General features: G+C 43.4%; 1 protein-coding gene across 3 annotated transcripts in view; it reads right to left on the reverse strand.

The window, feature by feature from the left end:
* ITGA9 (integrin subunit alpha 9) overlaps positions 1–13,374 on the reverse strand; it is a 291,928-nt gene that overhangs the window by 72,395 nt on the left and 206,159 nt on the right. For 2 of the 3 annotated variants that reach the window (XM_007057218.4, XM_043540653.1), the window contains 2 exons: positions 3,683–3,769; positions 2,742–2,821 (listed from right to left, as the gene is read on the reverse strand). In XM_007057218.4, coding sequence (XP_007057280.2) covers positions 2,742–2,821; positions 3,683–3,769 — 167 coding nt within the window. The remainder of the gene's footprint in view (positions 1–2,741; positions 2,822–3,682; positions 3,770–13,374) is intronic. The other variant, XM_043540651.1, reaches the window with a different exon arrangement.

The raw sequence follows: 13,374 nt of genomic DNA on the forward strand, positions 1-13,374 counted from the left end.
TACTAGATTAATTCACAAACCTAAACGTTTGACCAAACAAACCCCTCTTATTTGGGGGCAGTGTCATTGAGCCTATAACAGACAGCCTTGGGACTCCCTGTATAAAGTGCTAAGCTGGCTTTGCAGGTGGCTACATTTGTTCAATAGGACTGTGAAAAAACAGGCTGTTGATGGCATACAGCACAGCCTTCTGTGACTGGCTCCTTTGATGTGACTGCCAATAAACAAAAGCGCGCGGCAGAAGAGCATTCCAAATACCCCACCCCAGCCAGCAAACATTTTACAGCAGCCTTTCCTCTTGCATGGGTTTTAAGTCTCCAAAACAGTGTCATTTTGTAGCACGTCACAAATACCAAGGGAGATGCAGCGCCTGCAAGTGGAACTAGTCATCTGTGTGTGAGTGGAATTCAAAGGAGTACACGTGTGTGTCTATCCCTCTGAAAAAGGTAGAACGTTTCTGTCAGCAGAGGGTATGACAGGAGACTAAGGCTTGGTGAATCTAGCTCTAGCGAGCCACATTGCTTCCCCAAAAAGTGCATGTTTTTGTACAATAAATATTAGACTATCCAGCTGTTAGGCTGTTTCAGACTGTGCTGCCCAACTTGCAGCTGCAATGAGCCCATTGGGGGCCCCTTACTACTAGGGACAGGTTTAACTTCTAGATAGATGTGTACTTCCTATACTTTCAGCACTGTGGGAAGGAAGGAAGGAAGAACCATTCTGTGCTAAGACACTGCTACAGTGCTGGCTTGAGAACCCTGTGAATACAGGATGTTCCTTTTCATCTCAGGCTGACTGGGGCACATCACAGGTTTCCCCTCTTATTTTCTTTTGCTAGATGGGGAACTAGAACTTGCTGGTTAAGTTACTAAACTTCTCCATCACTTATATAAAGTGAGAGAAACAGGACACGAACCCAGACCTCCCAAGACTCAGTCTAAGTCCTTAGCCACAAGACTCCTTTCTGTCCTCCTCCTTTATATAAAAAACCTCTTCCTTCTAATTACCCTGATTCTCTATACTGTGTACGTGCACGCACACACAAGTTCTTGACGCACTATAGATCTCTCCCATCCCAGAGGACCGACAACCCCTTACATCTACACCAAACCTATGCTTTGTAGCGGAGGAGGACAAGGGTTTCCTTGAACCAGCCCTTCATATTCCCCCTTTCATAAACACAAAGTGAAAATTTTCACAAACACAAAGTGAAAACTAACTTGGAGAACATGTTAGGCTACTTATATGTTGTACAACAATGTGGAGTATAGAATGCATAATTTAATGGGAGGCTCGTCATAGGTTATGTTAGGTTCCTCATAAAATAAGGGAAGACATCAAGCAAAATTTACTAAGTATATTGGGAGATGGATCTGATCCCAAGGGAGCAAGTTATATGTATATTCCTCTTCATTATGTCTTATAAGTTCTGGAAAACACAGACTGGGTGAAATTAAAGCAGTCTCCATGGAACTAAGCTCATGCAACAACTATGACTTACACATAAGATCGCTATAGGGTGGATGCACTGCTCTTCAAGGATAAAGAATTTCTCTAATGTATCAGACACAAACAGCCTTGACCCTCTGATGTGGAGGGCTCTCTTACAGTATTTCATAGCAGCAGCACATGCTACAGGATCTTGTTCCACACACCTGTCATTTTTGGGGGATTACTCTTTACGAGAACAGAGTCACTGAGCAACTGCTAGTGTTCATCTCTCATCTCCAACAGTTCTGTGGGGGGGGGGGGTTCATCATGAAAGTGGGGATAGGGGGATTAAGAGTGATTATGTTTGTCTTGACATGGAAAGCTCCAAAATGGGCCTCTTCATGCATCTGCAGTCACACACGACAGCACAGAAAGTGAAAGCCCCAGCTAATCACGTTTCAGCAGTGACAGCGTTAGGAGCACAGGTTAATAAAGCCGCACTATAATCAATTCCTATATGAATCCAGAGAGTTCCTGTGACCTAATTACAGTTAGATTTTGTTTCTTTATGACAGATCACCCTAGAAAGCAGACTGGGCATGTTATGGTTTTCACTAATTCTAAGATCCAATCCCTGTGGACACATTTCTAAGAATTCTGTATTCAAAGTGACATTCAGCCTAACTCACTTCATAACAAGTTTCACAATGTTCTTTGGGCAGAACACTGCTCAGCTGTCTCATACATCCAGTCACACCACACAAAAGATCAGAGGGAGAAAAAAATGCGTGCTCAACTTTTCAACAGGTTAGAGAAGAACCCTGGCCATCTATCATCTAATGAATGCAGATGGCTTTTTGACTTGGGTCCAATCAATTATTTCTCTCAAGCACTGGAACAAATGTTCAGATGCAGCTGAGTTGCGCTTGGTGCAAGACTCAAAGGGATGAGTGGTGAAAGGTGGATTCATGCCACATTGTGATCCCGTGATCCTGGAGTCAGCTACAGGCTGGTTTGCCCTCCAATACTATTTAGAGCACACTAAGGGCTGCTCCAATTTGCACCCATCTGGCAGCTAGAGTGCAAAGACAATCCTAACACACCTCCTTGTATCAGGCTTAACCACTTACCCAGGATACTTGGCATGCTCGTTAAGATGGTTTTATGGTCCCTGTATGCCACCAGAATATATTAATTTGGTCATAATCATTACGTTTCAGTTATTTATTATACATCATAAAACGTGTATTTCATATGGCCAAGAGTCTGCACATTCCACCAAGAAATATGGCCAGATGAGGGATTCTTACCTTTGGGCCGTGACAAGGAATGTAAGAAACTCCTCTTCCCCAGACAAGTGGCTTGTATCAAAGATCACACTGAACTCATACTATGGAAAGAAAAAGTGGCATTTAGTGAGTATTATAGATTGCTTTTCCTAATCTAGAATTTCATGTCCCTCCCTCCCCTCGAGCTACGTACTGTATCTATCCATGCAGAAATATTCTATTTTTATATATTTAATATTAGTTGTCATACATTTGTCAGTGTATTAAGGATGCCCTAACCTATTAGGGAACGAGCTAACAGTCAGAGGGTCAGATGTTCCCCAGACGAGACAGCTTTCACCATTCCGTCTACTCTGCGAGCAATAAAACTGTAAGCTAAGTTTTGACTGCAATCTTTTTTTTGTTGGCGATGTCAGAGCAGAAAGAACACAACTGGATTTTCAGATACCAGTTTGTAGTTTGACCCACCAGCTAATTGAGCAAAATTCTATTTAGCTGTCATTGGGAGACAATATGGAAATTCACTATGTCATTTTTGTAGGCACTGATCTAAACATAGCTGCACTTTAATGTACTTTTCATAGCATGAGAAGACACAAAATAAAACAAAGCCGTGCAATAAAAACAGACTGGGTGGAGAGCCCTCTTCTAACTTTCTGCTGAGGAAGCATTACACAATCATTTTCTGGCAGCGGCAAAGCACCAGTCAACTTCCATTAGTACTGCATGCCTGTTACAATGGGCACAGCAGTTCTGCTGACTTTGTTCAGTGGGAACAAAGAGCCCAACCTTACAGCAATTACAAAAGACAGCCACAGTATCCCTAGGGGAGAGCTGTGAAAACTCAGTGGTGTCACAGACTCATAATGTCTTTCCCCTGCGGGTCTACTCCTGCCTCTTCCCTTGGCACAGAGGGGTTCATGAGCCACCCTCCTTAAAGTGAAAGTCAGTCAGCACATTACCCTGCACTTCGATCTCATGAAAGGAAATCCCACGCTGCACTTGACGAAGTCTGACTCCAGCAGCTCACAGGCAATGCCCAGCTCTTCCTGAAGGAAGGGGGGAGGGGAGGAAAAAACATGCGGATGAAAGGGCGGTGCTGGAGAGAGGTGACATATTACAAGGAACAATGCTGATGAAAAGATACAAAAAACACAGGGAATGTGGGAAGCCTTTGCCACCCCTAGCTGCATGCACAGTTCCCAGAAGGTTAACAGTCAAGACAAAAGGAAATATACAGCACTGCACGTCATAATATTGTCTGTGAACCTCAGATATTGTTAGTAAGTGCAAGAAAAATTAACAATCTTACAACTTCTCATGAAGAAAGACAAAGGGGAAACTCCCTATTCCAGAGAAGGAAACTTATTAGAGTCAGCAGCCAAAAGTGTTCAGATCGTCTGGCCTTCAAACCGTGCCAATCTCATCATCAGAAGCAAGCTCCCCACAGACCAGGACACACCAACTCTAAGCAGCACCAGACTCTGCTAGAACTCAGATGCAAAACCTGTAGACATATCTCCAATGTTATCCTACATATGTCTATCACAACATGTGGTGTACTTCAACCAATGTATCAAATGCCCCAGCAACAACTATGTGAGTAAAACCAGACATGAACTATGCTCGCAAAGAAACTCACACAGAAAAGTGACAAAAGAAACACACCACATCACCTGTGGGTGAACACTTTTCAAAAAGCGATCACTCTATATCTGACCTCTCAATCCTCATCCTCAAAGGAAACCTGTACAACTCCTTCAAAAGATGAGCCTGGGAACTTAAATCGATAACTCTGCTGGACATTAAAAACCATGGACCAGAGTCACTAGTTTTATGGCTCATTAGTATTACAACAATTTATAAACACACCCTGCTGCCTACTACCTTCCTTTGTTCTGGGACTGCAAAAATGTTAAATGCCCACTTTATTTTAAGTGCTCTCCTACAGCCTAGTGAACCCCTTATACTTAAAAATCTGTCCCACCTGGCCTTTAGCTCTCATACTCTGGTTATCTTCCCAAGACCTGAGGAAGAGCTCTGTGAAGCGGAAATGATAGCCCCTTTCACCAACAGAAGTTGGCCCAATAAAAGATATTACCTCACCCACCTTCTCTCCCTCAGATCATCCAGTCATTTGGCTCTCCCCAACATCCTCTTTGGTTAAGAAAATGCACCACTAAAATGGCCTAGGGTACTTTATAGAGGTAAAAATTCTCTTTAGTGATCAGACGACAACACCACCGAAAAATTACAGAAGTGCATTCTCTCCTCAGTACTAATGAAAAACAGGATATACCTTGAACCTACACAATCATACAGGCGAAAAGGGTGGAGGGAGCCCTGTAATGGCCAAATGCTGATCCCACTAAAATCAATGGACTTTTTATTGTTGACTTTATTAGGACCAGAATTTGGCCCTAAAACAGTACCATCCTCTAGATTGCAGAGTGCAGTTTTGTATCCAATCATTGTCTCTCTTCCTAGCCCCTGCTCCCTCAAATCACTTACTTTTAAGTATGTGAGTAGTCTCACTAATTTCAATTAACACAGCTTAAGCACGTGTTTGAGGGTTTTGTTCGATTGGTGCAAGGGCTCAATTTGGAAACCATCTCTATTCAGAAAGGGTAAAAACGCCAATAGGTCTTAAGCATATGCTTAAAGTTAGCATAAGTGTTGTCCTGAAGAAGGATGCACTTAAGCATGTGCTTAAGTTCTTTTTTGAATTGTGGCCTGAACTGAAGGTCAGATCATCATCTCTGGTATCACAGACACAGTAAAATATACCAATACAAAATAATACCCAAACAGGCAAAAATATTATCTTTCTTGTCTAGATGACTCAAACTCACGATCACTGATTTCACACAAAAGGAAACACTGGAATACTTCTGAGATGTTTTAATGTCACTGGAATTACTCCAGAATGACACCAGTGAAATTTACGTCAGAACTGTGCCCTCAAGGTTAATTGTACTTGTAGTTCTTAATATGTATCTGTTCCCATGAATGCGATGTAGCACAGGAGATGAACTATCTACCTTACATGGTGCAAAGGCAGCATGCTCAGAAGCAGAGGCAGCTTAGGGGTTTGTGGGGCCCTGGGCCACAGCAAGAGGGGGTCCTGCCCCATCCCTTCCACCTGCAGTCTGCCCCCTCCCCACATCGCTCCTGCTGGGAAAATGGGGTCGGGGCGCAGGGGCTTCCCCTTCCCCGGAGCCCCACCTAGCACTCCTGCTGGGAAGTGGGGTCTGGGGCTTCCCCTGCTCTGCGGCAGCAGTGCCGAGAGGGTGCAACAGGTCAGGGTGTGGGGATGCCCATTTTTCCAGGGGTCCCCAATTGGCCGGGGCCCCTGGGCATGGGCCCCATTGACCCAGTGGCTAATCCGTCACTGCTCAGATGCTGTGTCAAATTTAACTACTATATTTAACTATTAATTACCAGAACACTTATAGCACAGGTAGTTTTAGTGAAGCATTCCTTCCATTCATCAATATTTGGAGGCTGGGAAGTTGTGTGAATAATCTGAAGTTTATGTTAGTGAACAAAAGAATGCAAGTGGGGGAAAAAAAAAAAACAGCTGGACAACCAAGAGAAAATTTCAGACATTTCAGCTGGGAACATTTTCATTTCTGTGTCGTTGGAACTTCACTTGCTATCCAACTGTATTAACATATAAACTCCCTTAATCTGCCAGCCTCCAGTGGCTAAAGGAAGACTTTTATTTACATAGCTGTCTGCTGGTGACACTGCACAGATAGACCTGAGAGGCTGCCTTTTCTCCTCAAATATTACTTTAGAGGCCTTATCACTAGAGACCTGAGAAACAAGATAACCAAGACGATTCCATGATCTGATAATGGCAAAAATCCAGTCACCCCTTTGCCTTGCTAGCTGGCTGCTGCCTATTCTTCCAGGTCTTTTGTTTATTGACAACTAGTGTCCAGATCCCAGTTGTTTAGAATAGCCTGTTAAGGAAATGATGAATTATGCTGCACTGGCAAATTTTTGTTTTGTTTAAAACTTTTTCAGTATATGTTGTATATTTGATTTGGAAGACACCTTTACTTAATCAGCACACCACTCTATTTAATATTGCACATAAAAACACTACAATAAAAGAACATTATTCAGGTCACAAAGTAATGCACTCAGAAGTTAGAAAATGCCACAATGATGGTTGTCTTTGCAACCTTCATTCAGCTCCCTTGTGTGTATGCATTAAGGCAGAGGTGGGCAAACTATGGCCCGTGGGACCCTCCGGCCCAGCCCCCGAGCTCCTGGACCAGGAGGCTAGCCCCCAGCCCCTCCCCTGCTGTTCCCCCTCCCGCGCAGCCTCAGCTCACTGCACCGCTGGCGCAATGCTCGGGGCAGGGGGCTGCGAGCTCCTGGGGCAGGGCAGCTGCACAGCCCAGCCTGACCCGGTGCTCTGTGCTGCGCGGCTGTAGCACCACCAGCCACCGGTACTCCAGGCAGCGCAGTAACGGGGGAGGGGGAGGTTGGATAGAGGGCAGGGGAGTTTGAGTGGGTGGTCAGGGATGTGGATAGGGGTCGGGGCGGTCAGAGGGCGGGAAACAGGGGGGTTGAATGGGGGCAGGGGTCCCAAGAGGGCAGTCAGGAAGGATAGGAGGGGTTGGATGGAGTGGGGGGGCAGTCAGGGGGCGGTCGGGGGACAGGGAGCAGAGGGTGGTGGATGGGGTAGGAGTCCCAGGGGGCTGTCAGGGAGCAAGAAGCAGGTGGGGTTGGATAGGGGTTGGGCCATGCTTGGCTGTTTAGGGAGGCACAGCCTCCCTTAACCAGCCCTCCACACAATTTTGTAAACCCGATGTGGCCCTCAGGCCAAAAAGTTTGCTTGCCCCTGCATTAAGGCATAGTTTTTAATTACATGATCACTTATAATTTTTCCACAGGACCATTGCCTAATTCAGTGTACAGGATGGATAGTGCTCACTTCACGAGCAGCTGTTCAACGTTTTGTTTTCTCATCATTCTTCAATGTGTGGCCCCAGGCCTTTTTTACTGCACACTATTCAAATCCTGCTGTGAAGATGGAATTATTAATTTCCTCATGGGCTTTTCTATGGTCTTCCTCAATACTGTGTCTGAGTGCTTCAAACAACATTAATTTATCTTCTTAACACCCCTGGCAGGTGAGGGAATGGCATTATACCCATATTTCAGATGAGTAACTGAGGCATACAGTGATTAAGATCAAACTTCCATTAATTTTGGGTCCCCCATTCAAGATGACTAGGACCTAGTTTTTCAGAGTACTTAGCATTATACAGCACTTTATATTCAAAGAATGGCTTCACTGCCTTCAGTTGCAGATGTGGGTGCTCTGCACTTCTTTAAATCAGACTTCAGGGTATCAAGTTGGGCACCCAGAAAATGAGGAACACACAGTTAGTGACCACCTGTGAAACGTTTGGTTTAAGTGACTTACCCAGCAGACCGAGGAGTTCAGTGGCAGAGGCAAGGATAGAATCTATTTATTCAGGGCAGCATTCCACTGCCTGAATCATGTGACCATTCCTTTTCCCACTGTCCCCTGCTTCGTTCACCACACACTTTCCAAGTTCCGCAACAAACGCAGCAAAGAACCTACACACAACAGCTTTAGTCACTACTCAACCCTGATTAACTCCCAGGGCAGGTCCATGAATTGAAGGTACTCACCATTTCTGAAAATCAGGTTGCACTTCAGTGTTTAATTATGGGTGTTGGTGGCTAACATTAAGCATTCAAGTTTGAAAATGTTGGCCCACATGCACAATACAAAATACAGGATGTTACTTCTTATGCCTTAATATTTGGGAATAATGCCATTTGCTTACAATCGCTGTAGGAAGTATAATTTTAAATGACCTGATATTTATGGATTTAAAAATCTCAAACTCTATGCATTACCCATATAATTATTTTGCATTTAATTCTGTATATGTTTTGGAAAGGGGTGTTAAATAAAAAAAAAGAAAACAGTGAAGACCTTGTTTACTTGTATATTCAAACAAACACACCGAAACAGCTAAAGGGGCATAGCTCCCTTGACTTCAATGAAGCTATGACAATTTATACCAGCTAAGAATCCATCCCATTACATGAGACTATGTTGTACAGTTGTTGGGGTTGCTTAAAATGTACAGCCTAACACGACTGAAGTTTTCAGTCCAGCTGGATGGTGACGGAGCTTAGGCTGGAAAATGTTGCTTTCCTTCTAAAATGCTCCATGGCATGTCATATTCCTGGGACAGCAAGTCAGACAAATCTCTCTTCTATTATGATGCACTATGCGGTGCTTGCTGGGAGAAACACTGTTCTCCGGCTGGCTCACAACTGTTTCCAGAATGTTATTTTTCACCAGCTGAAGTCACTTTTTTTTTTTTTTTTAAAGCATCAAAAAAATTGCTGACAACTGTTACAGAATCAGTGTGATGGCTGAGTCTGGGCTCGATCCTGACAGTGTGTGTTTGTTTTGGAAGTGCAGCAACTGGTTAGTTGCTTTAGCTCAGTGGTTTTCAACCTGTGGTCCGTGGACCACTGGGTGTCTGCAGACTATGTCCATTCGAGTTTTTTTAGGGGTCCACAAATGAAAAAAGGTTGAAAACCACTGCTTAGCTGATCCAGTAGTTCAGCTAACCACCTTAATATAATACAACAGAGGAAGTTATCTGAGGATGTTGTATTTGTCTAGTGAAGACTTGAGAAGGAAGGAAAATGTCACAAGTTACACTCATGCTCTTCCCTAATCGACCCATCTTTTTCCTACACTTGGAACCTATTCATCTTGGCAAACGCTACAGGCTGGTGGGGGCCCATGGTCTATCTCTTCCTCACACCATTTTGGGCATGGCAAAAAGGGCAGTGAAAGGAATGGCTGCTGACTGTCAGAACTGTAACAGTGCAATTTCCTGCAAGGCCCTTGAAAACCGCTATTGAATTCAATTTAAGTATCTTTGGTGTCCCTTGTATTAGATACAATCCCACAATAATATATAAACTTTGCATTTAACTTCTCTAGGGTGCGGGGGGAAGACATGACTAGTGTAAACCTTGGGAAGAGCTATGGAACTTCAAAGGACTATTTTAAAAAATGTGCCAGACAAGAAGAAACTTTTGGGACAAACAAAGTTAAGTGCATTTCCTAGGAAATACCTGAGGGGAGGTGAATGCCAATTCCCACCTCCAGACACAATCTTTTAAAGCTACATTCTGAGGAAAGAACGTTTATCTTGTTACACGAGGACAAGATCAAAGGCCCATGCTCTATAAAGGAAAAATGATTTTTGGTTGTTCTTGTTCTGAGCAAAACCTATTATGAACTTGTCACCAGAGGAAAAAGCCTTTGGTGAGGTTTGAAGGACTGATCACCTATCAGAGCCCTTGCAGGAGGTGATCTCCAGTAAGTTTATTAGCATGCGTGTAGGTTCTTGTTTTTAATATGCTTTCACCTTAAGAATAAATGTGTTTGCTTGGAAAGAGCTGTGTGGTAACTTAACTGTGGACAATTTCACTGTTTATAGACTCTGGAAAGAAAAATGCAGACACTGCTGCTTGCTAGGAATAACACAGTGTAGGCAGGGAACTGTGCAGCCTCTCACACGTTCAGGAGGGAGAGAGGTGCAGGTCCCAAGAGAGGTGATGACTAAGAAGCCAGGAGCTTAAAGGGAGTTCCCTGGCATGACCACAGAGAGGGAATATAGGCACAGTTTCCCTGATCTTTGACAGTGACTATACCCTGGCTTTCATGCAGAGGGGGTAGGGTGGGGAGGTAAAAGCTCCTCCCCCCCACAAACTAGCCTTCACTAAGCCTTTACAAAGGCACACACTAGCCTTTACTGCTCCTAACAACTCAGGATCAGTACCAGAGGAGACTAAGTAGGTTAGAGGGCAACAGTTAGTTGCTATAAACTACCCTACCACATACAATGTACACACGCGCAGTTTGTTGGGTTTATAGAGAATTTCAGTATGGAAACAGCTCTTTTTAACTATAGCTGAATTATACAGGAAAAGGAGGTGTCAGCTTGTGGAATTATTACCTGCCATGCCACACTAGAGGTTTGGGAGGAAGTAATGGAAGAACATTAGAGCAATATTGCTTTGCTGACTACACCCAAGTCATCATCCAGGGATACAGACAAAACAATTCTGATTTTGTTCTTTTCCAGTCAAGGTGAACCATAACTGAACTGCAGTAGAATAGCAGGTTTTTCAGGCAATATAAAGTACGGTTAGCATTAAGAAAATTGCTGTCCAGCATTACAGCAGGGCACACCAAATCAGCCTCTCACCACACAGATTTGGGCACTTGGAAAGTATGTCTTCCCCTTTATAGTATTTAATGGACATGCTCTGGTGATCTGAAATTGGAGCAGCGCCATGTGAATCACTGTGCTGATATATATTAGGTAGATGTTGGAGGACTTCATTACTAGAACAAACCCTGAACAAAGAGCTCCAATCTACCCTCCATCCTCTGAAATATACATCAGTTATAAGATTGTCTTCTCTCTCTCTTTCCCCCGACCCCCATTATAGGGATAATTTTCAATCAAGTTTACACTCAAAACTTAGGTCATGGGGGAAAATGGGGAGGACAACTAAAGGAAAGAAATGAGGGTAAAATCCGTAAGAGATGAAAATGTGGCAATCTGGACCTACATGAACGCCAGTGCCATGTTAAGCTCAGTCAGAAGGCAAGAGGGGAAACCATCTGTGCATTTTATCCCAGCAAGGCTCCATGTCTACACCAAACACTTGTTGAAGAAAAGCAATGGTGTTGACTGCCTTGCACGCCTCATCTGATATTGCCCTAAGGTGAAAGATGTTTTGATGCAGACCAAAGTCATTCTTAAGGAGAACACTGGACACGCCCGTTGTCCAACATCATCCTTGTCATATACCCAGATGTCCTACGGATGGATCACTGCTCTGAGCTGTGTTCATGTATGATAACGTCAGCTGCAATGTACTCGGCAGAAGGTGGAAACACGACACTCTTTGCTTGATTTCTGACTAATGCAGCACCATGTGGGAAGTTAATACAATAGGCAATATTGTACATGTGTAGGAATTAGAATTACTCATATGATACTGTGGTATGGTTTGCACTCAGAAATATAGCCAAGCTATCCTCTGCTTCCCTTTGGCCCCTGCTGGCTCTCTCCTTTTCAAAGAGAGCACCTACTAGCAGACACATACCTTTTAGATTTTTCAGGAAGCCAAACATGGGCAATACATGGGTTTTAGGTTCTGGTGTTGTGAGGTGCTGGATAGGACTCTTAGGGACTCCTTGTTAAAATTACACCACCAAATTGAAGGGAGAATGTGGCTCATTTCCTCATCTCTGATGAAATTCACCACCTCTCTGGATAGTACTAAATCATCCCTGGCAGGGATGACTTAACCTCTTAAAAATTCTTCTGATGAGCAAATATTTTATCTTTTGAATTGATCAAACTGTACCAAACAGAAGGTATTTTGAAAAAGATCCCATGGGAGGGAGATGCCCGAATATCCCTATGAAATTTTTATTCCACCAACTCACACATACAGATACACAGCCTTCAAATTACGCAAGCCGAGGACTGTACTATACTACCAATATCCTCCGTTTATTTTTCAGGAACAAAATACAAACATTTCTAGAAGGTGCACTTAACAGAAGTTTGTTTGCCTGGTGGTGCTGTCTCCTTCTTTGATTATGGTTAAGTAAAACATTTTTGTTTAGATGGAAAAAAACCACAAATTAATAGATTCCCAGTCTCTCTCTCTCACACGCACACACACACACACACACCTGGCACATAGGGAAAAAAAACTATGGAAACTGCTTGACCAAATATTGGCAGAAGCTCATGGCTTGGGTGATGTTTAAAGACTGCTTAACTTGTTAGGCTTTATGAAAATGCTCCACTCCTTCCAAAAGGTACAAAAGGACAGTAACTGAAGCAACATGTCAAAAGATCTGGCACACATTACCAGAATGTACAGTTTTGTTGCTTTGCTGGTCATGTGGCATCTATTGTTTAGCGTACCAGTAAAACAATCTGAATATAATTCACAGACATGTGCGCTTAATTTTTGTTTGTTTGTTTTAAATCAACAATACCCTTCCCGTGTAGCACCGTGAACCCAAACACAAGAGCACCATAATTCTGCATGCAAACCAGAAAGTAAGACAGAGCAGAAACAACAGTGAATTTGTTTAGTCCACTTTTATTGTCCCAACCGGTGAAAAGCAAAGTTGATATTTTAATATTCTTTCAGTTTGAATAAGCTAGGCCCTGATCCTGCAACCTTTAACACATGGGCCACTGGATGTGCCCATATCCCTACCGAAGACACTGCAGCTTAGAACAGACACTCTAGTCCATCCACATTGTGGGACTGGGTCCCTAAAACACTATTTATAAAACAAACACAAGCAAAGGAAATGAACAACTATAATCTTCTTTTTGAATTTTTGTTTCTGAGAAGTCACTTTAAGGTCCTGATCCTGCAATCACTTGTGGCTCGTCTGCTCTAGAGGAGTGTAAATTCTAGTGCACACTAGTGTGTTGCTCACTAACTGGCCTGACTTGACCCTTCAGGAATGCACTAAAAGTTCCTTAATGTGCACTGATGTCGTCCTGTATTAAAACAGTACTAT

The sequence above is a fragment of the Chelonia mydas genome, chromosome 2 (genome assembly GCF_015237465.2).
Source record: "Chelonia mydas isolate rCheMyd1 chromosome 2, rCheMyd1.pri.v2, whole genome shotgun sequence".
NCBI classification, from domain to species: domain Eukaryota; kingdom Metazoa; phylum Chordata; order Testudines; family Cheloniidae; genus Chelonia; species Chelonia mydas.